Here is a 22,802-nt window from a genome sequence, read left to right as displayed (position 1 = left end):
ATTTCCCGGCAAATATTTGCCATTAAATAAATTTTATTCTAAGCTTGGACAGAATTTCGGAAAGTATTTTACAAACAGTAAGCTGAGACAGATATCGATAGTTGCCTAACTTTCGGTGCACTGAAAACAAAAATATGTGCTGACAATATTTATAATATCAAATGCAATACAGGTAATGTACCAACAATTAATCTTATTATCAAAGTCAAAGCAAATATTAGTTTTACTGTTTTGCAATAAAATACTCGGACATAATGTGTTGAATTTAAGTGACCTAAAATGGCTGTTTTCCCCAATGACAAACAATGTGCGATTGAGATTGATCAATCCTGATTAAGGATGTCGTTTCTATCGGTGTAAGGACATGCCAGCCTATTCATTACTGCAGGCAAATTTGCGACAACAACTTCGACGCGTCGGTCATTATTGTTTCTGTCGAGCAACGAAACTAAATTACAACTTAGGACGAGTGCTGGCAAAACTTTAATTTAAACAATGCCGGGGTATTTCAATTATGATTACATGTGAGCTGGCCAGTAAAATCACAGTGGTCATGGACTATGTAGCATATGAATCAACGCCTTTGGTGCAAATTGTTTACTTAACCAAAATGATTGATTCAATAATCTGTGAATACATTTCAGTGATTTTCTCACTTGCAATGCGAGTTATGTCGTCTCATGCTGGAAATTCTCCGGGTATCACCTCATTTGTCCAACGGAAACGGAAACACATACACATAGGTGTGGGATTGGAAACATCGGCTACGACTAGTTGATGAGAAATTCCTACAAAGTTTCCGAGGTGCCTGCCTGAATGCCTCTAATTTGACAGCCGCGGCGGTTTGGCTTGGCTTGGCATTGGTTTTTCCGCTTACGTGATGTCTATTCCCTTTTTTTGTTTTTAGCCACGCCCCCTTGGACCTGAGCCCGCCCTCGTCCCTGCACGAGCGCCTTCTTGGCTCACATTCGGTAAAACATTTTCTTTGTGTCAGTTGAGGTTGCATTTTATTGTGTTACAGCGAGTTTGGACTTAGCACTGCGCCACTCCCTTGTTTCGAATGCAGTTTCTGTGGGATTTGGCCTGACAGCCAGTTGGAAATTGCAACTGTCAATTGCATTTAATTCGCCCTGTTCCTGGCGGTTTGACCTTAGCGAGCCACACAACAGCAAAACAAAAAAGAGTGGAAGAAGAAAAACTGAATTTACAATAAATTAAATTAGGACTGGCCAGGGTTTTTAAGGGACGAAGCTTGAGCGCGCCTCAACTGTAGCAGCCAGTATCAAGTATACGCCGCATGGGCTGCCATTGAAAGTGAAGCTGCTGACGGCGTTTACACTTTCAAAGGATGCGTACCATGTCGAGTGTCGTGCAAAATAAACCGTTTGGCAGCGAAAAAAGCTTTTGCACGGCTGCTTTTGAAATTTGGCGCCCTCGCACATACAGCAAGAAACAAAGAAGCACTTGATGGGCACACACACACACACACACATAGGGATACACGGACACACGCACCGATACACAAGCATTGTGGTAAAAGCTTTCAAGTGGCAGCAGCAACAACAAGAAGGGAGATGCTGCTCCTGACGCCCGCGTCCTTTTTATCTGCTTCGCGAGGATTAACCCATTTTTATTTTTTGGCCAGAGCCATTCAGCTTTGTTCGATTTTTCAGCCTTTATTCGACTTTTTTATTCGTTTGCAACAGATTTTTTTTGCTTTGATTAATTATTCTATCTTTTTGGCTGAATTGATTTTTATACCTCCTTGTAATATACTGTGCACTTTTGGGAAACATCAAAGTAAATCTCAAATAAAAAATATACATGCTCCTATGCGCTTTATACTTTTCATCCAGAGCTGTAGTAGTAGTTATATATACAGCTCCGTAAGACTAAACTTCCCAGCTCATAATGGGTTAATCGCCTTCTGGCAAGCTAGTGCGCGACATACTCGCACACACAGGCGCGCACAAGAGAAAGGACGAAGGACCAAGGATGAAGGACGCGGCGGACACTCACACAATCAGATGCGGTGAGATTCGGGCCACTCAACAGCAGTGGCTGGCACTTTGGGGCGCCATCTCGCGGCCAGTCAGCCAGCAGATTGAATTAACAGAGGACCCAAGATTCTCATGGTGAGATCGGCATAGAGTTCCCATTCCGGGGGCGGACGCCACATCCTCTGGAGAGCAATGGAGCACATTTACAGGCTCTGTGAAAGGCGAGAAAGTCACCACATTCTGTTAATGCCGCAACTTGGCTGCTTGGCAGCGAGTGGAAACTACAACTGGCCTTAAGGCCAAGTTCTGATTCGGATATGCGCTTTTGGGTGCGTTTTTTGCGGGTTTCTGCAGGGTCCTTTCTTTTCGTCCTGTCTAGCGCTTGTCCAATTTGCCAGTTTGGCTGTTTGGGGCTGTCAACTGTTTCCTCCGACTTTCCTTCGCCGTTTGTCACTCGTTGGCCACAAGGCAATCCTTTGATATCGCATCCTTTGGCGCAGCTATCAAATTTCTTATACTTAAGCAACAAGAAGGACACTGCCGACTTTCCTCCGCTAGACGTCTTCCTCCGCTTTTATTTCGTTTTGTTTCAGTTTCATTTTGCCACTGCTGAGAGCGAAATAATGACAGCCTCGTTGGTTGGTATCTTCCACTTTTTCCTTGGATTTCTTCCAATAAAGTGAACGCATTCTGGCACTCCTCGAAATATGTTCCTCACTTTGTGTGTCTGCTTTTTGCTGGCCCGTTAACGCGGCATATGAAATATGGATTCACTTACGCATCACTCGCGACCCTTCGAGGCCATTAAGTCACCATTGCTCCTGCTCCTGTCGGCTGAAGGATTCCCATTTCGGAGTGCCCCTCTACTTCGTATCCTTTTTTTTTAGCACTACTGCACTCTTTTAAGGGAATATCCAAGTGGCTGAAGCTGTGACTCTTTCGCAATTAACACTTCTTGGGCACTAGCTTCTTATAGTGAAGTCAATCTGGTATACATAGTACAGTATACAATGGATTAAAGCGTTATGTACATTTACCATATGCCTAGCTGTCCCAAACTCTTTTCCTGGCTTATTTATTAGAGTTGTAAAAGGAAAAACCGACACAGCCTAATATCCGGAGCATAATTGTGGGCTTACCCAAATCCTCTTAGTAAATTGTGCACAAGCCCGCCAGAATAAAAACTCTGTGCTTCATTATCATTCATTTAGCATTAATTGTTTTTTGGGCTGTATTTATATTTAAGATATAAGTACTTAGTAACACTTCCCCGAAACATCGTTTCCAGGGAGCGGAATTAAGTAAGAAATTTCGGCAGCCCAAATAAACAACATGGAATAGCTCACAGCATAGCAAATCATAACCAAAAACAAAAAAAAATAGTAGGAAAATAAAAACAAGTAAAACCCAACAACCAAATCCGCTTTGAAATACTCCGCAAGTGCATATGGAATATGAGTAGAACAATTATTAGATGGAAACCAACTGTTTTTCCAACACAATGCCGTGGGCGGGGTCAAGTGGGCGGCCAAAGACAGCCAGACGATTCCCAGGATTCAAGTGATTCCGAATGCACCACAGATCCGAGAAAACTTTCTAATGCAGGGGCCCAGGAACCAAAATCATTGTGGATAAAGTGCACAAAAAAAAAAAAAACAATTATATGATATAATCTTACTAAACTGTTATTGGGTACTAAAATGTAGATTTCAATGTCAATTAGAAGGAATGTTAACATACAGTAAGTGTCTATGTGTTTAAAATAAAAATTTTTTTGAAAACGGGTAGTAATTTTTTCAAGTGCCCATTTATGCTCTTCCATACAGACTCACATGTACTATATGCACCCATACATCGCTGGGTGAGAGTACATTATAACTGTGGGCTAGTGCAAACATTAAAGGCAGCACATAAAATGCTTTCTTTGTGCATGATAGCGCGCCCAGTTTTCCAGAAGCAGGGGAAGGAAATGCAAAAACAAACGAAAGCGAATGCCGGCGGATGGAAGGCGGGAGAAAAGCTGGGAAAAGTGAGGAAAAGGTATTGTTAAGTTGCAGAAAGACCACAACAAACCGACGCACACACTCACACACACACACATGACCATACAAAACCACTCTCACATCAGCGTTTTCTGGATGTATTAGATATGGACAAACGGACAGACAGACGGACTGTCGAAAAAAATGGCATTTCATAAAAGATTTAACATTCAAATGTGCAGATACAGAGTCCAGAGTCCTCTGTGTGCGATTGTGCTCCTTCTAAATAAAACTACTTAAGCACATGTGAATGAACAGCATTAAGGATGCAGGACTATGATGTGCATTTCTCTCATGTTTAATTCGCCTGTAAAATAAATATCACTCGAAGAAGGTCTGCAAATAAGATGCTACAGAGTTGTCATCAAAAATGTGAATAGAGCATACTGCTGGCAGCGAACTTATGCATTTTTCTAAGAAATTCTACCGCGACTCCTATCCACGACATGAGGACATGGCCAGGTGACCACCACCGAACCTTTGACGCCGCGATTTCCCTTTTATTCTGTTGCAGATTCTTAATCAGGACCAACTTATCCGCTATACAGGAGCATCAACAGCAAGGCTATCAAATAAACGAATCGTCGGACACGGCCAAGAATTGGCAAGGAAGGAGCTGTGGAGCTGAGCAGCTCAGCAGCTCAGGAGCCGAACGGACAGCAGACAATATCTGCTTGTCCTTGCAGGCGGCCCCACCTGAAATCCGAAATCAGAAATCTGCAGGCAGGAACGTAATTTAAACAGCACGTTTTGCATGTCGCTGGCCAGGACTCAACCCGCCGTAAAGGGCCGAAGACCAATCCTCAAGTCCAGCTCAGCTTTTAGCTCACCGCTGCACAGAGAAAAGGTCACTATAAGAAATATATAAAAACAGATGAACTTAAATGACGGACAAATTTAAAAATCTGATAAATATTTTTATATACTCTAAGACGTCTTTGAGTATTAAATATAATAAAACTTAAAGCTCGAATAATCGTAGCAACTCTGAATCTTTCCAGTGTATTTATCTGCTGCCCGTTTCTCTTGTTGTCCTGCGCTTCTTTACTCATATTAAATGCAAAAGTCATTGAGCGCAGGACAACACTGTGGCAGGGGGAACTTAAAGGAGGGGAAGGGTGGCGGGCGAGGAGGTGGCAGAGGTAGCGGACCTGGTAACAAAAACAACTAGTTTATTTCCGCATCCTTGGACATGAGTTTGCTGTAAAATTTCGTGTTGATGATCTTACTAGGTTATGCATTAGTTTTTCGTGCTCGCCGTAAGCCCGCCTTAACCCCCCATATACCTTTCCATATCTGCGCTTTCACTTCCGCTCGTTCCGATTTGCATTTGGAGCCCCCACCCCCTCCCCTGTAGCTTTGATTTTTTGTGTCCTGTCGCTGCGCTAAATCTCACCAACAACATGCATGCAGATTCTAAGGGGTAGGAGAAGAAACAGAGCTCCTCCGATGTTGCTTGTCTTTTATGTTTATGTAAATTGAAGTTTGGCAGCAGCAGCAGCAGCAGTACACCCATAAATATTAAGTATACGTGGCATTGTCCCTGCCTCTGCTGTGCTTCGCAAATTGCAACATTTTAGTAGCCCAGGAGGATTTGCATCCATTGACTAAGTGCCGCTGATGTACTACAAATATTCTAGGTTTACAGCCAGCCCCTTGGATAAATGTCAGACACCTTACAGGTATTTTGGCCAAACTTTGATTCGATTTTTGGTTTAACAATTAGAAATTAAATTAAATTTTTCTCATATTTTTCAGATAGTTTAAATTTGTACTTACCCGCTGGTAATCACTGACCGCCGCAGCAGCCGCGGATTTGAGGCTCTGAACGCGGTAGGTACCCGGCAGGGGGGGCGTGGTAGGAGTCCTGCTGGGAAAACGTTGTGGAGGCATCATCGGTGAAGGTGGTAGTGGTGGTGGTTGCATCATCGCCTGGAAGTGGGTGAGCATAGGCGGTGGCTGTGGCGGCGGTGGTACGCTCTTGGCCAGCAACAATGGCTTGCAATCCTCCGGCGGTGGCAGAGGAGGTTGCGTATGCAAATGATGCTGCTGCTGTTGGGGATGTTGCTGTTGCATGGGCAACATCACGGGTACAAAGATCATCGACTGGGCAGGTATGTTATTGTAAATAGCAGGTGCCTTGTTGCTGCCGCAGGTGCTGTTGCAATGTTGCATGTTGCAATGAGAATGACAATGTTGCATAGTCAACAGCGGCTGCTCTGTTCCAATATTGCTCACATAAGTGCTCGTAGTTGCAGTTGTTGGCATCAGACAATTGCCGTATGAACAGTTGGATGAAGCTGTGGTTGTCTGCTGCAAGGTGGTAAGGCAGCTGCCTTGTTGATGCTCCTGCTTCTGCTGTTGATTTTGGTAGAGCGGCGGTGGCGGCTGTTGGTGCTGCAGACGCGGAACAGGCAAGTGCTCGTACTCCTGCTGGTAGCCACTGCAGTCCTGGCAGCAACCTGGTGTCCTGGTGCTGCAGCAACTGTTCCCGGAGGCGGACATCGCATAGGGCTGACTGGTTGCACGGGCACCGGAGGAGTAACTCAGCAACTTGGGCGCCTTGCCCGGCGGCTGCCAATGGAGCGAGCAGGGCAGGATGCCCACGATTCCCAGTCCCGAGGCGGGACTGGTCGATACTCCGGTCGACAGGTTCGCTATCTTGGCCTCGACAGAAAGGTCAGCTATATTTAACTGAAAATAAAATACCAAAATCAGAAAAATGTATGCTCATTAATGACTACAGTTAGAGGACGTCATTTGGTAATATATTTTAAGTTAAAATCAAATGGCGAACTTATGAACAATTAAATTATCAATCAGCCATTTAGTGGGCAACAGCCAGTAAAGTTCAGAAGAGGGCTTAAAATACCAAACCATTTATTTTTAATGAGTCAAGCAATTTTCGGGCTTCTTGTTATCATTCCTTTGGCCTCGGCATCTGCTTACTTTGGCTTTCCATAATTTATGAGTTATTTTCGGCACGCTTGATTAAAATGTACGCCTTATTAAAACATCTTTGAGAAAACAAGGTAAGGAGGCGCTGGCTTTTCAAAAAGTATCTTCTTGTGGGTGGGGTTTTGGCGCCTCGTTTGCCGATTCGCCCTCCATGGGCTGGCATCCGTCGGAGGCTTTCAGAAATCACTCAAAGTTTGTCAAGAACGAGAAAACCAATTTTTCAGCTGAGTGCATTTTAATTTCGTATACGCCCCGTGTTCGCCTGTTGAGTCCAGCAGAGAAGCAGCCCAACAGCCCAACAGCCCAGAGACCGAAAACAGAAGACCGAATGCCTAACCCGAACTGCGTGTGCGATGGAAAGTTTGCTTTTCATTGCAACACGCTTGAAATGGCAACTTGGACAAACAGGACGGGCAGGGGTAACAATAACACGGGAAAAACCGAAAAACTCGAAGGTAAATGCAAGAAAAATTGGCTGGGCCTGTGCCCTTTTTCCTTCTGGCCAGCCCTCATTCCATTCCCTTTTCCTGGCCAATTTGCATGCCTCTGTCCATAGAGCATTGTTGACTCCGTTGGCTTCGCTTCTTGGAATGTTCCAAAACGCATTTTGGCCAGCAACGAGTCCTTGCCACAGACCAAACAATGGAATATTAGATGTGACAAAACAGGTGCACGTGTCCAGCCATTGTAGCAACTGCCTGTAGCCAAATTTCTGAGCTGGGAGCTTTGCATTCGCCTCAGCCAGTTGGCAATGGCCATGGTTAATTGTCAGACTGGCTGCAGGCCATAAATCCCCATTTTACAACATACGTCCAGTATCAATCAGGAGTCGATGGGCTACTTGACAGAGGACTCCTAAAATTGCAGGTCTGAAATGAATACGGGGATAATTCCAGGGACCTGGCAATCGGTCAACGATGTGAACAGTTTGTATTGATCTAAGAAGAAGTTCAGTTTTGTAAATCAGAACATAATGAGTAAAACTGTTTTGATATGCATTACATTTATTGAAAATAAATAATCAATAGAGAGGCACTACCTCAGGTGTTTAGAAACAACAAACAGACTCCGAATCGAACCAGATTATGTCCCGAAATCCGCTCTTGAATCTGACAGGTTTGAACTTCCCATTTTGCGGAGAACGGAAACAAATATCTTGAAAACAAATTTCCATAATTCCATAAATACTTGGCCCGCATAATGAAAAATATTTGCACAACTCAAGATCAAAAGTTTGGTGGCAGAGCCGGAATAGTTTAGTTTCAGGGTTTAGACAAGCAAGACAGCAACTTTCTGACTTTTCTTGCCGGCGATTAAGTTGCCAGCATGTGGAAAGTTTGCTTTTTGGCCAACAATTTTCCGCTGTAATCGTGTTCAATTTGTGTGCACAATATCTGGGAAGAAACGCGTGCATATGCAACTATTGTGGCGCTCGCAGCTTAATTACAAAAACCGAAAGGGGTTTAGTCCGAGCACATAATCACTGGCAAGGACACAGACCGACCGCCGAGGTCCTTTGAAAGTATGTTTTGTGGCCCTGTGTTGTCCGTGAGATATACAAAGCTGGAAGTACAAAGAAACTTACAAAAAGAATTTGGTAGCATCAAAGCAAAAATTTTTAATGAATTTCTTGCCGGCCAGCAGAGCCGTAAGCCTGCAAAACGCACCATACGCAAATGCAAAAGGACCTGGACCCCCAGTCCAAAGCCCCCAGCCCCGCGTGTTTCCCCCCCTGTTTCCTGGGAACGGGAATGCAGGGTCAAAGGTCCGGCCAGGAACGGCACCACTTCATCTTCCCTTTTGGCCGCTGGCCCCGGCAATCGTGTTGCTCGTCGGTGGCCTTAATTAAATTTAAATATTTTATCACCGAAAAATTGCCAGGCGGCAGCAACTGCGCAACAACAACGGCAGCGGCGGCAGGAGCAGCAGGACATGAAAAGGGTGCAAATGTGTGAGTGGGTGGGTGTGTGTGCGCCTGAGTGCAGACAGCCGAAAAATACTGATGTGGGTGTATTTTTCATTATTTGCCCAGCGCTGCAACTTTTTTTTGCGCCTCACATGCCCGCCCTTGCCATCGCCACACTTCATATTCAATTGTGTTGAATAATTGCCATACGGTTTTTTGACCAACGGTTTTTGACACTTTCCTAAAAGGACACACGCGCCCTCAAGTGCCCCGCCCACAAACACACATTCACACACACAAACTCAAGAGCCGCCCTCATGCCACATTTGAAGTTCGTTTTCCCTTTTTTCCCAGCGACCGAAAAGTGAGCAAAACACTCGACCAACCGGGGGGGAAAACTCCGAGGACCTCTGGACACACACACACACAAACAGACCAACAACAGGCAGCAGAACAGCAACAACAATTATAAAGGGAACTGGCTACAAAAACAAAACATGCCAAAAGCGTTTTTTGAAATATCTTTGTAAATATTTAAAATGTTCTGTACATGCGGGTGCTTCAATCAAACCGAATCGCCAATGGCAGGGGAAGCGAAGAAATGGCCAGGATGGGGGTCCTGGAAAAGGTCCTGGGACAGGGACCAAGTCCATTGTGCGCCGGGCACAGGCCGGGACAAGTTTTAAATAGTTTTTGTTGGCAAATGTCAAAATGCACTTTGATATTCATAAATTAATGAAGCGCCGTTGCAACAAAAAACCTCTCCTGGATTATAAAGTTTTTACATAAATTATGTGGGAGGGCTTTTGAGGGAAGGGTTGTGATTTAAATCTGGCATTTAAATGTGTAATCCTTGGCTGATTATAAATGCATTAGAACGAAACGGAAAATTGGAAAATCTTTCTAAATTCCATTGAACTACAATTTGGATTTTGAAATAGTAAGGTTAACATTAAAGTAATTAAAATACACTTCAGTGAAGAGGGGTGGTTAACATAATCCCTTTTTAATACATTTTGGTTGAAATTTATGGAACAATAATTTAAATTAATAGCGGTAGTGGTAATATAATTCTAAAAAATAAAAGTCTAAATACTAAGAAACAGATGCAAAGTTTCCATATATATTCTGCTTTGATGAAATTTTAAATAACTTTTTTATATTTTCGTGGAAAAGATCACAAAAGCATCTCAATATGACACGAGATATTTATCTGACTTAAGGATCTGTTTTCTTGTACACATGCGCACCCTTTGAACCGCTGTTGTCCTTTGCGGTTATTAAAAAAAATGTAAACAAGGTCAGAACACGTAGGCCAAATCACGTAGCACAATAAAGAGAGCGGTCGCCTTCTACTCACACTCTCTCTCTCTTCCGCCAAAGTGCAGTGCTCGCTCACACTAGTGCAGGTCCTGGCAGGACACCGCCCGAATGGCCCACTTTTCGATGGCTTGTATCGAATTTTTATACTTCCGCACAACAAAACTCGCGACTCGGAGAGGCAGGAACACAAATCAGGATGAGTATGGGAAAAACGAGAAGGCGGACGAGCACGTGGCAGCCGTGAAAACCGGGAAGTCAGGAAGGATATCCTTCCCAAGACATTAACGATTAGTTCTGAGCGAAAAGCAGCGCCTCGTGTCGACGAATTGACACTGAAGAGCCCAGTCGCCAAAGTCGGCGTCCAGCAGTTTCAGTAGCTTTTGAAGTGGCAGCGCTGCACCACCACCGAAAAAAAAGAAGAAGAAGGCGACCCATCACACACACACACACACACGTGTGCCACCAATACAGGGCACGTAAGGCGAGCCAACCCAAGCAGCGGAATGAAGGCGAACGGCTCTTCTCTGTGGTTGACATTATCGCATGCAACTAAATCACACGCACACACACACAGCTGCAGGTGCACCCACCCCCCGTCCTTTTTGCACCGCCCTTCGTGCGCTCATTCGCTCGTGCAACGTGGCGTATGGGTAACAATGGAGAGTGGCTCACACACACAGTCACTAACACACGGCTATCTGCCTTAGCGCCATTTATGGCATTTGATATGCTAATTTGCACATATTCATAGAGAGAGCTAGATAGAAGGAGAGGGAGAGAGAAAGAGAGAGCAAGGACATCCACCACCAGGACGCAAAGGTGCGAGTATGACCAGCTGCTGAACGGGGCCGGCTCATCGCCAACTCCTTCGTCCTGCTGCCTTGCTCCTGGCCAAGTGGCTCACGAGTATCTCTGTTTTGATGGCTCTTCAGAGCGCCCGTGTTCTGAGTCCTGAGTGGCAGCAGGTTAAGTTGCCTGATGAGCTGCACTTTGTCATATGGACACACTCTGGGATTTCATTAATTATTTAGAGCTTAAGACGAGAACAAGATTTCCACCACCTTACGGAGCAGGGATACTTTTAAAATAATATTAAGTGATTTCAAAAACATTTTTAATTACAAAATATTTTAAGTCATTGAATTTTTATTTGAATGCATCTTTAAACTAAAAATAAAAACTTAATTGTAATCTTCAACAATCAAAGGATTTTATGGCTTACCATTCACTAGTATTTTATGTTTCTTACCTATCATATCATATCCTACTAACTGTAGCGCACTTTCCGAATTCGTTGAAGTCCTTCGGCTGCATCCACCACCGAGGAGCAGCACCACGTTTTCGTGAGCTCTCTCAGCTCTCCGCATGCTGCAAGGATTCTCACCAATACCAATGCACTCGCAGCCCAGTGGAAATGCATGTACGAAACAGAGGCGGAGTCTGAACGCTGGTCATGTAAAAGTCACAAAGCCTTATGTATCCAAAGGGGAGGCGCCATCGAACAAGAGTATATAGTCGCTACAGAGCTTCAGTATTCCAAAGAAAGGACAAAATGGCGGATGATTTAAGCGTAGAAAGTTTCGAAAAAGATCATTTCCGGTGAAAACCCCCAGGTAAAACGACGCCTCTGCGCTTTGTTTACGAGTTGTTTTGCTGGCGAGACGCAATACAACAACAGGCTGGCGGCGAAAATGCGATACAAGTCACGAAGAGTCGCTCACCGAGAGCGAAAGTTAGTGCTCCTTGTATCGCAATTTTCCTCGGCTCGCTCTCGGCTGCAGAACTGCGATACAAGCCAGCAACAACTGTGGTATGAGCACGTGGCATCCTGTTGAGCCTGGCCCGAGGAATCAGCTGACAGGACTCGGCAGAGCACCTGACACCTGCTAGCCGGCATCGACGACATCCTGGCAGGCCGATGGTCAAACCGGCGTCCAGTTTGACACTTTCCGGACATTATCTCCCGCTGGTCAGAGGGGCACATGTGACACAATCGAACGGTGGCATCGTTGGCCCAAAACTTTGTCATCCATCCCGGCGAGAAGGCCATGAATATTACTGCGACTTTATCGGTGGCAGACAGTCTCCTCCTTGCTTCTTTGGCAAATTATGCAAATTTCAGATTTCCCAAGTAAACATTTACTTTACTTTTCAGCGCAGACAGCGTGGCCCGGCGGCGCTTAAACCTCCGACTTGCAATCTCCATCGCTCCTTTCGGCCATTTGACATTTGTTAAGTTTTCTTATCGCGCGCTTTCATTAGCGACCGTCGTCTGCTTCGGCCAGAGACCTTCTAATTGTCTTGCAAATTAGTCCGCCAGTGACGAAAAAAATGCGACCCCCAGAGATACGGGAAATCCCAGAACCCGCCGTTTATTTACCCATCGAACGACCGGAATGAGGAGCATGTGGCATCTGCTTGAAGGAAATGAAAAGTAAACAAAGCTGCTGCCGTGCCACATTTGGCGGCATGTGAGCGGGCCAACCCCTGTAATTTTTGAATGGCGATTTCCGTTGAGCACGAGGACGTGCTTCTGTCGAGGATTAGCCTCCCAGACACGGCAGCTGGCGAGCACCGTCACCGTGTCCGGCGGAAACGCACAACAGACACGGCCCACTCCGGCATATTTTTATAGACTTTTTCACTTAATCCCGCACAGAACCATAACACAGACCTAACGCCAATCGATTAACTGCCAAGTGGAAGGCTTTAAAGTGGCTTTAATTAAAGTCTGCCGGCTTGATGTACGACCAGAAGTTAGTCTTGAATATTTCATGAGCTGGGCTCTTAAAGTGCAAGAGTTTTCGAGACCGGAACAGTACAGAATATATTATTAACTGTTTTTAAATTTTAAGTTCTTTATAAATGAAAAATTTATATTATTTATTATTGTTCTTATATTTATAAATATTTGGAATAATGACATAAGTTTATAGATTAATAAACATTTAGTTAATTTATGAACTGGGGATCTCAATGACTGCACTGTGCTACCCGTCGAAAACCAAAGGTTGTGGTTGGCATAATTTGCAGATACTTAAAAGCATAAACTCAAAAATGTCTTTTAAGTTGGTGCCCAATATTTCATTTATTGCTCCGAGGAGAAGACAAAATGTTTTTGTCTCTAATTGAAAAATTATTGTGCCATAAAATATGTAAGCTGCGTAAGGACGATGTTCGCACATTTAATTGGCTGCAAAAGTTTCAAGTACTTTTAACTTTCGGCGAGTTTAATACATTTTTAAATTGTTGTGCAGGGAAGAGTTGGGCCCACCGTTTGATGGCAGTACTTTACCGAAGTTGGAGAGACATTTGCAAATCGCAGAGAATAAACAAAACTTCTTTATATATTTGCGCATAATGAAATCCCCCAGCGGCGGTGCCGCCAGCAAAACATTCTGCAAAATTACCCTTAAAACAAAAATGCATTATTGTCATCTAAAATGCAAGCATGCATTATCCTGTCACAGGTCCTTTGAGAGTTGGCTTTTTGCGTTGCTCGCCTGGCTGCTCGAGCTGTAGAGCTCCAGCTTCTTTTGCTCCGGCAACGTTTATTATCCGCACAGCCCCACTCCGCATTCGCATCCGCATCCGCATCCCCTGCCAAGGAAAGCCAGACAATAGTACAGCCCGTGTCCTTCATAAGCCAGTGAGCTGGGATCAATTTGCCAGCAGCCAGAAACCTTTTTAGTTGCGCATGCAAATATGACAAACACACAGTACGAGCCCGGCTATATTGTCCGGAATAACCCTTCCCAATCCCAATCCAAGTCTCCTCCCTGAGCACTCCGATCTAATCCACTCCTTGGTTGGCCCTTTGGCCATCTGTGTCTCGTGTTAATGCTGCATTCTTGTGGGAAATTATCGCTGTCGGAGGGCCAGAGACTTCGGCTGCAGTTTCTGGCCAAAAATTTGAATTTGCCAAATTACATATTGAAATATTATTGCAGTGCGCCCGAAAATTCGCTAGCCGGCAAAGTGCGAATTTGACAATTTTTTTCCCCATTTGGATATTTTTCTTCCCCTTTTTTTTTCATCCTCCGGGGCTCGAAATTGCTTTCGAATTATTTTGTCAGCTGCGGAAACGTGGTGGCGCTGGGTCTCCAGTTCGAATTCCACTTCGTTTCCGGTCCGCAGTCGTCACTTGCGTGCAATTTGCGGCCAAGGCGAGTGGAAATTGAACACAGATTATTATTGCTTATTTCTGCATGCGTTGCAGGTTCGCCGCTCGCCGGATTACAGTAATAAAAGTCGAGCGAGGGAAATCATACGGTTACGGCGAGGACTACGGCCGGAGTCTCTGTCCGGGCGGAACCAGCTCTAATGAAAGCCCGTGCTCATAGGTAAACCAAATCAAAACCGAGCAAGTGTTGGGTATGCCACGCTGCTTTAACTATTAAAAAGGGGAAAATTGCAGCCCACTAATACCCTGTAAAATAACAAAAGATACGAAACATCTATCTCAATAAACAGAAAAAAAAGTATTTGCCAAAGTATTCTTCATCTTCTATGTTAGCACAATTTATTATTCATTTTATAATTACAAGTAGACCAAAGATCCTTTACTTCGAATCACTATTTCGCCCACAATAACGAGGTATTCGAACGGCAGCGCTTAGAGCGAAACTGAAACCACAGCCGCAAATTGAAAGACAATAAATGTGCGCAGTCATATGGAAAATTGTGATATTCACACAATTTAATTAACATGAATAAATATTGTTACAGGCGGGCGGGTGGTCGGGACCTGTGCAACAACAATGGCGAATCGCAGTAGGCAATCGGTGTAACCAGCTAACGAGCGGACAGCATGGCGTATGAGTAACGGCGGCCGTTTGATTGTCTGCATGCAAAAGGAACAACAAACTGTGGGCAAACAAATCGCAAGACAGGACAAACTCCGGGGAAATGCGGCCAAAACAAAAGGCTCGACAGACGGAAAACATCATAAATCCCCGAAAATCTCACTGTGTTATTGTTCGAAAGCCGAGCTCATCAGCGGTTGGCAGTTGGCTGTTGGTAGTTGGCTGTTTGGGCCAGAATGTCGCACGCCTGCACACATTGTCAGCCACTTGAATTGCCAACCCAAATGGCGGCTAATCAGAGCATTTTCCAGGAGTTTAGCGACACTGCCATGCCACGCACTTTGAGGGCTCTTCATTAGTCAGTTTGCAGTGAGATTTGGCACACTCAGAATAATTTTGTAGTCTAAAAAGAAGATTACTTATCTTAATCGAATGGCTCTTAAAAATATACAAAAAAAAATATTAATAACCAATATTTCAAAATTTGAATTTATTCAATATATTCCAGGAAAGTACACGCATTTTTTTGGGTGCAGGGTATGATAAGTTTGAGTTGGGTTTCACAGATTTGGATTGAAATCTCAGCTTGACTGTCTGCGACACGACTTTATTAGGGTCTCGCCTTTGTTTTTGCGCTGTCACCTCTGACCGCATGACCGACATGATTCCGGTAGATTAAGTGGAATGTCAGAATTTGCTTTGGCCATTTACGACTTTCCTTACATTATGCTAATCAAAGAGGCGCTTGAAATGAATAAACCTAGAATTAATACGCATTTTGCCAAACAATTTCATTAACAAAAATTTCAATTAGTTGCACGATTGAATCGACAGGATTTCAACAACTTTCTGGAGCGCTGTGGTGAGTGTGTATTAAAATCAATTGAGAAATCAGTAAAAAGTAAACTCGAATTGGCGGCGCAAAGTTTCGCGATTCACGATTGAAATCTTTTACGGCCAGAAATTATGAGAACATTTTCAATTTGACTTCTCGTTCTTTGGGGCGCGGGAAGCAACAGAGCATGACACAAAAGTAAAGCAAACTTTTCGCTTACAGTTTCATGGGCACGGGGCAACAATCGCTTCACTCCAGTGGCGAAGACGTCGAACTGCCAGCAGCACCACCGTGGCCCAACCCATTCCCAGAAACCACCATCGGTGGCAGCAATTCGCATAACAATAACAATAACTTGGCTGCAAACATTTCAATACCAAGATTCAGCCACGTTCCAATTGTCGGGGCAGCAAAAGAGTAGATAGATGGATGAGATCTGTGCACTGAAAGAAAGGATACTAGTAGAATGTTAAGTTTGAAGAGAACTGTAAATGAGTATTAATATCCGTCTTCATAAATCATTGGTATTTGAGTAATGGTAGTGTTTGGGTTTTTATCTGAGTGTAATGTGGAAAGCAGTTTTCCGGGGATGTTGGAGCAACCGGTTGTCTTTGGCCGCAAGTCAAGTGTTTCGGGCGTGGGTCCAGGAACAACACTCCTCACCCACGAAGGTCCTGGCGAAAAAAGTCAATTGTTCAAGTTAAAGTGAAACTTTCTGAAGAAGTTTTCCCAGACGCTGCCGCCGCCTTTCTTTACGTGCCTTTATCTGTGCTGAAGTGGGGATCTGGGATCTGGAACTGTATGCAAGGATGTAAGGCGAAGCGGGGCGAAACGCTTCAATGGTTGCCATTGACACGTTAACTTTGCAATTGCAAAAGCCCCCCTACCCCCTATCACAAACTCCTCCCATTACCGACTGTCGACCCATAATCTCGTGTCTGCCGCTAAACGCAGTTTTTCCGCTTATTTTGCCAGCTGTGCGTCCTGTGTAGACAGTTCCTTTCGCTGCGTGCCTTATCTCCGCCAGTCGCCGTGTCGTCCTGCAGCCTTACACACGGCTGGACAAATTGTCCTTTAAAATTCAAGCGATTGTCGACATCGCAGCCACCACTCGCAAAATGCACGACACTCTCATATTTCAAATGTAAAGTTCATGTTTATATTTTGGCTAATGTTTTTTCTAGTCGAGTAGTCGAGTGTGCTGGACAAAATAATAGAAAAAGTGGCCGAGAAAAAAGGAGAACAAACCACTTTTGAGTTTGACACCAGCTGGTGCCTGCCTGCGGTCGTCCTCGAGGGGGGCGCCCCTGATCGCCGCCCTCAGGCTACCACCCCCTCATGCCCCCGCGGGCGATCCATGGTTGCCACTGGCTGCCTGAAGTGGCCGTAAAAGCTTTCAGCATTAATAGCTTGAGTGAGTTTCAATACATATTGTCAATATGGCCATTGGCCAACACACTGCGAAAATCAGCAAAAAAATTACTGAATTAATTGGCGCAGTTCATATATCCATAGTTACAAAGGGAAAGCATCATAATAAAATTATTTACTAAAGGAACAGTAAAGGATATATATTTGAAAAGTAATTAGATTTTAAAAATGTTTAAAGTTTTGATTTTAATGACGTGCATCATGAGTAAAAGCGGAAAACTAAATCGTTGTTTTCCTTACTTAAATTGTAATCTGTAGTTTTGAAAGTTCATACTTCCGTATTATTTGTTTAAGTCCTTGAGTGGCACAAGAACGATATACAGCCATCTTTCATATACATCTTGCAATTATTGATATTTAAATATTTCTCTCTCTGCACACACACCACGGCACACACGCACACAGTTGCAGCGACGGCGAGTCGCCAAATTGATGACAGTTTGCCAGAGTCAGTTGCAAAAGCCGCAGCAGCTTCTATGGGTCCCTGGGTTCATGGGTCCATGGGTCGATGGCGATGGGTTTGGGTATGCATATGTGGACCGACCCTGGCTAAATACATTGAAATGGCTTTGGCTATTTGTTTTTGGGTTTTTGGAGGAGGCTTGTGCTTGGGTTTGGGTTTGGGTTTGGGGGGCGAGCTTAGACTGTTATGGCTTGTGCCATTTTGGCACTTTGTAATTGCCTTGTTTGGCCTGTTGTCTTTTTTTGTGGCCCACTGTTCATGTTGTTATTGCCATGTTGGCAACGCATTTGGCTTCGTTTTTTGCGGCCTGGCCGGGGTTTTAGCTAAATCTATGCCATGAGCCATGTTTTTATATATCAATATTTGCACAGTGCCATGCAATAAGGGAATTACAAATACATGGAAATACAGCCGGAAATTCGAGTCGACTTTCGGTCTCTCAGGGCGATAAGCCTTGCTTATGGCCGGCATAAAAATCTATTGCCAGCCGCAATCGGGCAATTAAGGAAATATGAATATAAATTGGATAAAGATGTGTAATTTGCCGGGTCGAAGTCAGCCCACCGAAATAATTTGCCAGTCGTTTTTACAATTGCAATTCCGCAGAGCAAGGCCTCGAACTTCCCGGAAATTCCTTGGGCCCGGGCGGATGCATTTAGAATTTATGTGGCACTTGTCGGCCCAAAAGTCGCGCGAATTTATGTCCCGCATTCGCTGACCACTAACCGTTTGGTCGAACGAACGGCGGGCTTAAGAATACTTTGTCCGCCGGCCATCGTTTGTTTTATTGTTATTGTGCAGTCATGACTTAAAAATTTGTCGCGCAGGCTTTCCAGGACCCCGAAAACAGGAGCAGGACTTCGAAACTCGGGCCGTGTAACACCGACAGCCATGACAATGCAAAGCAATTTCCGCCGCTGGAGCTTCGCTTTTATTTGGCCATTTGTTTGTGAAACCTCCAACCAACCTCACATGCCAAGCTCACACTCGTAAAAAGTTAACCCTAAATATTACAAGAAAAATATCCTATTTCCAGTATTAAGAGTAGAGAGTATGAAAAAGGTTTATTTTGGATAGGAATGTCATTTATAGACATATAATGTTCAAATATTTGTAGTAGCACTTGAAGGCACTACAGTTTGTTCTGAGTGCAGGACCTCGGGATCCGTATGCCGGATCTTGATGCGCGTGGATTTGTCTATGGCAGCCGGAAGTCGCAGCTCGGGGAGATGCACTCGTATGCGCAGTGCAAATTTATCGTTTTTAATTTGCCGCAAGCGCAAAGAGACGAAAAAAAATCATAGAGGAGGCTAGTAAATAAAAACAAGAACGAAATATCGAGAGGAGTCGGCTGTTGGCGGGACTGAGAAAAAATGGCAGCCGCGTAATGCCTTTAATGGTTTTTGCATTTCGAGCGAACCCCATTCTTTGCCGACATGCCTGCGGCGACTTATTGAAAGCTATAAATAAGGATTTCCGTTGACGGGCAGATGGGGCGTATGAGCAATGTCACACGTGGCACAGAAAGACGCAATGATTATGCGGTTAACGCAAATTTGTTTGCGGATTTGCTCAGCTTTTTGTCGGTGGTGGCGGTGGTCAAGTGCTTATAAGAGCCAACGCCTCATAAATATCCACCGCAAGTGCCATAACTCCTTGGCCCCCAAAACTTTTGCGCCCAGCAAATGAGAATGAGGGCCCATCAAGTATCCTGTAAATGACTGCAGTTGCACTACAGTTTGAGTTCGGAAATTGCAATTTTATAAACAGAGGGCATAAATTCGCCAGTTGGCGGGGCACGAAAAGAAGCCGAGGACGTTAACACACTGCCCAGATGTGGAAAACCCTTTGCGATTGCAAAGTCACGCATACCCGACTGAAATCAGAACTCCGACTATGTTGTACAATTTAAATTTATGTTATAGCCAAAAGTTTGCAAAACTCAATTAATTAACTTTTGTTGCACAACGACGGCAACTATAATACAAACATGAAACTCGCGAGCATACCAGCAGCAACAAAAAAATAAATGGCAAACAAGGGCCGGCGAAACAATAACAATAACTAATAAAAATATTTGCTGTGGCAAATAAAAAATAGAAGAAAATTAACAAAATGGCCAAAACAAGCAAAACATGAGAAGAACCATGCAGAGAAGCAAATGCAACGCGGTCAGCTACTGAAAACAATTTGAAAAACTAAAACATTTCCGTCAGCAAAGACCGCAGGAAATCAGTGCGAAATTTGTGGCACTCTGCGGTTGTTTTTCTTCTGTTCATTTTCTGTCCAGCCGAAGGACGCGTATACGCCCCATGGACGCGCTTTAATGCCCGGCCATTGCTCATACGCCCCGTGAACCGGCCGCCGTTCATCATCGTCGCCCTTTGGCGCTTTTGTTCCAGCGCGCATTGCATGTTGTTAAAAATTATTGCAGTTTCTGTTACAATTTGTTCACTGCCACGGCTCGGACTCCCTAATTGCAGTGTATTAAAACATCAAAAGTTAACAGCCAACAACGCACAGCAACTGCCATTGCCAGCAGTGGAGTGAAAAAAAAGGAACGAGAATTTGCGAAAAAATTGAAGAAAACTTTGACATATTTGTGCGGCGAAAATAATTTAAAAGTTTTGATTGCCAGCATGTGTAACTATAGGAATTTGCAATTAATTTCGAGGTAATGACATTTGTTTTCCCAGCCATCGTCCATGGTAATTGAATTCGATTCACTGCGGAACCTTCACATGCCATGGGTTAATAGTTTTGATTTCCAATCACTTGACTCGCCCAATGAACCATGAACTGCAGTGCACAAAACTCAATTTATACTTTTGTTTTTCTTAGGCAAAAACTGGCCAAAATAACAAAACTCACTTCCAACTTTACTTGTAGTACACATATATCCACACTTTCGAAAAATACGGCAAATAAGATGGGGCATTTTAAATTGGTATTCTAAAAAAATAACTATACTATTTTAGGACATCAATATTTCCACTCATTCACTTTATAGTTGTTAAATATTGTTAATAAATATGAGGATCATTTTACTTTATATAAATTATTTTCAATAATATTTTTTAAGCTAACATACGCTGTTTTATGCGTATATAATGCGCCATAAATTTCCCTAATTGATTTATTGAAAAAGGAGAATAATTAATGCCAATGACTTCATTTTTTTATGTGTACAGTGCGTGTGTATAAATGACTTTTAGCCTTTTGTGGGCGCTTGGGCGTGTCAAGGCAAGTAACACACACACACACACAAACATACTGGCACATGCACATGTTTGTGTTTGCGGGCGAGGGTATGTGTGAACGTTAATTTCCACAATATGTTGTATCCTGCAGCCAAAAGTTAATTAAAAACCAACAAAACTCGGCGCTGCACACACCACCGACCCTCGAGTCCTGCGAGGACTCCAGCTACTGGGCTCCTGGAAATAGTTGCCAGCATCCTGGGCGTCGTCAGTCATTTTTCTGCTTGCCAGATCCGAAAGCCCGGAGCTGGCAAGCGCGTGCTCCTTGGAGGCAACCCCTTTTCGCAGGATTTGTTTATGGACGCGAAAATGCCATGCAGTTACCCTTTTTGATTAGACCGCGCTCGTCGAAGAGCTCGGGGATATTCAATGGCGATTGGCGCAAACATTCGCACCCATATGGCGCGCGAAAATGGAATTTTTAATCCAATTTAATTGGCAGCAAGGAGCAGGGATCAGGATTCAGGAATCACCTTCACCTCCGCCCCTTTCCACTTGCCAGCCAAATGTAAATCGAGATGCGAGAATACTTGAATGCCGCGGCGCCACGGCAACCAGAAGTGTCGGTGCAGAATCGGGCGGGACTTTAATAAATAAATTGGCTGCCAGCAGCCGGGATATGCACAATATGCTTAAACAAAACCCGTATTAGAACAAAGCACGTCGGCGACACATATATTTAAGGTCGCAACAACACCACACAAAAAGGCAACATCAGCGGCAAACACAATTTCGCAGCGCACGGCACTAAAAACAAAAGCTAAAACCAAAAGAGAGTAAAAAATAATAAAAACTTGCTGCACTTTGTTGATTAAATTTCATGCTTGGCTCCACCTTTTGGCGCATCGAGTGCAGCTCCAAACACCGCTCCAAAATGCGAACACCACTCGGCGGATCCTGGCATCCCCCTGCGCTGCCCCACGCGCCCCTCGTTGCAGGCTATTAAATCTAAATTTAATTTTTGCGCTAACGCTGACAGGAACAACAAAAACGGCAACATCAACTGCGAGGACAATGCCAAGGAAACCGGGAGACTTCTGGCTTAGTCGCTTTTCGCAGCTTTTCACGGTTTTAGCTGGCATGGCCAAAAGTCAAGCGAGAAATGAAAAGATAATGGTGGATCTGTAACATTGTCGTTGCATCAAGACTGCCCATCTAAGCCGAAAAGTTGTGGCAAATATGGTGTTACATTTGGACAATGAGATGGCTTCATACAAACAAAACGCTCCTTTGTATGTTTCACTTTGAGTACAATGTGTGGTAACTGTTTCCACATACTTTCAAGAAATGAAATGTAGTTTTCCACATCAAAAAACCAAATAAAATTTCATAAAATCATATTATTGCAGTTTTAAAAAAAATATAGTTTATAAAACAAGAACAGCAATATAGCCCATGATTTCATAGAGCGTCAAACAGGATACACCTCTCAGTGAGATGAACACTTTGGCAGCACTGGGAGGATACCACGCAAAAGTGACTCCACTTTCACCACATTTGAAGGTTCATTGAACGGCTTCCCCCCATTCCATTGCGGTGGAGCGCCATTGTGACTGCTCTTGGTTACCCGTGTGATTACCATATGCAAAGCGAATCTCGTAAATCAGAGCAAATATATCCCGGCTCAGGCTTATTGCGGCAGCTTATCTGCTTATGACAGCTTTCCGCAGCACAAGCCACAGCCCGAAGGACTCTTAAAATGAGGCGGCAGCACATAGACAGACAGCATAAAACAAACGTCCAGGGACGCGACAAAAAGCCAAAGGACAAAACCGAAAA

General features: G+C 44.1%; 1 protein-coding gene across 3 annotated transcripts in view; it reads right to left on the bottom strand.

Moving 5' to 3' along the window:
- LOC6729912 (RNA-binding protein 208) overlaps positions 1-10,547 on the bottom strand; it is a 58,390-nt gene extending 47,843 nt beyond the window's left edge. Inside the window, exons 1-2 of one of the 3 annotated variants that reach the window (XM_016177690.3) lie at positions 10,267-10,547; positions 5,822-6,736 (exon numbers count right to left, since the gene is read on the bottom strand). In XM_016177690.3, the coding sequence (XP_016036669.1) occupies positions 5,822-6,547 (726 nt within the window). In that variant the 5' untranslated portion in view covers positions 6,548-6,736; positions 10,267-10,547. The remainder of the gene's footprint in view (positions 1-5,821; positions 6,737-10,266) is intronic. The other 2 variants (XM_016177694.3, XM_016177693.3) reach the window with 2 other exon arrangements.
- Between the last annotated feature and the right edge of the window lie 12,255 nt (positions 10,548-22,802).

This window comes from Drosophila simulans, chromosome 3R (assembly GCF_016746395.2).
Source record: "Drosophila simulans strain w501 chromosome 3R, Prin_Dsim_3.1, whole genome shotgun sequence".
Taxonomy (NCBI): domain Eukaryota; kingdom Metazoa; phylum Arthropoda; class Insecta; order Diptera; family Drosophilidae; genus Drosophila; species Drosophila simulans.
Note: the sequence above shows the minus strand (reverse complement) of the source record. Positions and strands in the feature narration are given on the sequence as shown.